Genomic DNA, 2,061 nt, shown 5'->3' on the forward strand with positions numbered 1-2,061 from the left:
GCCATTGCTTGCCACCCTTGCCCACACCCTTGCCCACACCCTCACTCTCGCTGTCCACTCTTGCCCTCACCTCCCTTACCTGCCACTCTCACCTTGCCTGCTGTCGTCCTGCAACCAGCATTCTGCGCACACAGGTGAGAAACATCTGCACTGTGCGGTCAGCACACTTTGTGCCAAGTCGCTGGTGCTGGCACATCATGCACAAGCATGCGGTGTTTCTGGTCTGTGTGACACAACTGAGCCCAGTGTTATCACACGTTGGACTGTTATTGACCAAGACACTAGCTGCAAAAGGTAAGCTTGCACTTACTGTTGCAATAAGACACCCTTGATGCAGCCCGCATCCAACCCAGCCCACAGCATAGCCACATGCTTGATGCTCCTGCACACAAGCCCTCGCCACCATCGCTCGCCACCCTTGTTGATACCCTCGCTCTTGCCCCACGCCCTTGCCCTACATCCTTGCCCTCACCTGATCCCACACCTGCTGCAGTGGCCCACCATCTTTGCCCTCACCATATTTTCCTTCCTCTCATAAGTGATCGCAGCTTATTCAGCTGCCGCGCATGGAGAGCCTGCAAATGGGGAAGTGTGGGAGCCTCTCGCCCTCGCTTTCAATGCAGTCTGCACTCAACAAGGAGAAGGAGAAGGAGTGCAGCTGACCGGTGTCAAGTGAGAAAGTGGTTTCTCCTCTGGTTCACCGGGTAAGGCTACAATATACCAGGCTATCACAGTTGTTCTTAGTTGAAGGAAGATATGTTTGTTTCAAAAGGTCAAATTTCTTAACCCCTTTCTATTCCTGAATGGCTTACAGATGATGGGTATGAACTAATATAACATGCTCGAGGTGTTACTACTAGGTCTCGCTGAATCGGCTTATATTGTGCAGCTTTAGGTGGCCAGTACCTAACAACTGACACTGACTGGGATTGACTTTAGGTGTTCGGTACCTAACAGTCAATATTTCTCTTATATGGTGGCTTGTACAATGCTGAAATGACTACTAGACGGCTTCCAGATGATTTACTTGATAGACAATGTTGAACAGTACTTAGACAGTGAGCAAGAGTGGTTTGACAGTGATAAAGGCCCTATAGACAGTGCTGAGCTTCCCCTTTTGTCTTCAAGAGATGCTTACTAGCTTTCAGTTCACTCAGTTAGTTTAGAGGGTAAGGTCTACCTACTTGATTGCTCAAGAGATCTTGCTTGCCCAGCTCAGCAGAGAGGGCAGCCTTATATATGTACAGGATAGAGGATTACTCAGTGGATTATCAAGATGGGGTTATAAGATAAATCATCCAATTACAAAATATCACTCAAATGCTTCCACTTTCCCATAACCAATCATCAATTCACTTCAGATGGCCTTGTTTGCTTTGTAAGCTTGTGGGAATTGTATCACCAGGATAGGCAAGTGTTTCTACATAAGGCAGTTTCCCACGGTCACACTCCTTCCTATTTAGGAGATGGATCATGTGCCTGTTTCTTCTGAGCTGTCTTTTGCTATCATCTGGCCTTCTGTTTCTTTAATTCACTCCTCGTTCCTTCTTATTACCCAATCCTTCCTCATAGCCTCTATCTCTGTGGCTGCCAGCAATATTTATACCAATTCCAGTGGGCTAGGACACTCTATTGCTGATCAAGTGATGCCGTCATCAATTGATATGGTTTGGTGCCTATCTTCTCTTTATTTCTTTTTATTTGTCACTGATTTTGTGGAGGATCAGTGTGGACAATAACTATGTCAACCTAGTCCAGAACGATGGGCAACTAGATATGGTGATGGGGTTTTCCAGTCATCTGGGTATTTGGGAGCATGAGCAGAAGTGTCTCGATGCATGGCTGGCACGTATTTACCAGCAGTTTGATGAGGTGGAAGCTCAGTGGTTTTAGGCCCTACAGTTTTCAGGCTGGTATGTGGATGTTTCCAATTAGCATTCCTATTTGTCCTCATTAACTGTATAGTGCATGGTTGAAGAAATGGTATATTAGATGTCTGCATAATAGTTCGCATATATGACTGTTTTTTATTTATGTATCTGTGCCAAACCACTTTGGCAC

At 46.1% G+C, this 2,061-nt stretch overlaps 1 protein-coding gene across 1 annotated transcript; it reads left to right on the forward strand.

Moving 5' to 3' along the window:
* Positions 1–369: 369 nt before the first annotated feature.
* POSPLADRAFT_1063688 (hypothetical protein) lies at positions 370–662 on the forward strand (the record flags this gene model as incomplete). The annotated part of the gene is made up of 2 exons (XM_024481708.1): positions 370–492; positions 549–662. 2 exons carry the CDS (start codon positions 370–372, stop codon positions 660–662), a joined length of 237 nt encoding a protein of 78 aa, XP_024332512.1.
* Between the last annotated feature and the right edge of the window lie 1,399 nt (positions 663–2,061).

This window comes from Postia placenta (genome assembly GCF_002117355.1).
Source record: "Postia placenta MAD-698-R-SB12 unplaced genomic scaffold POSPLAscaffold_482, whole genome shotgun sequence".
In the NCBI taxonomy this organism is placed as follows: Eukaryota; Fungi; Basidiomycota; class Agaricomycetes; order Polyporales; family Adustoporiaceae; genus Rhodonia; species Rhodonia placenta.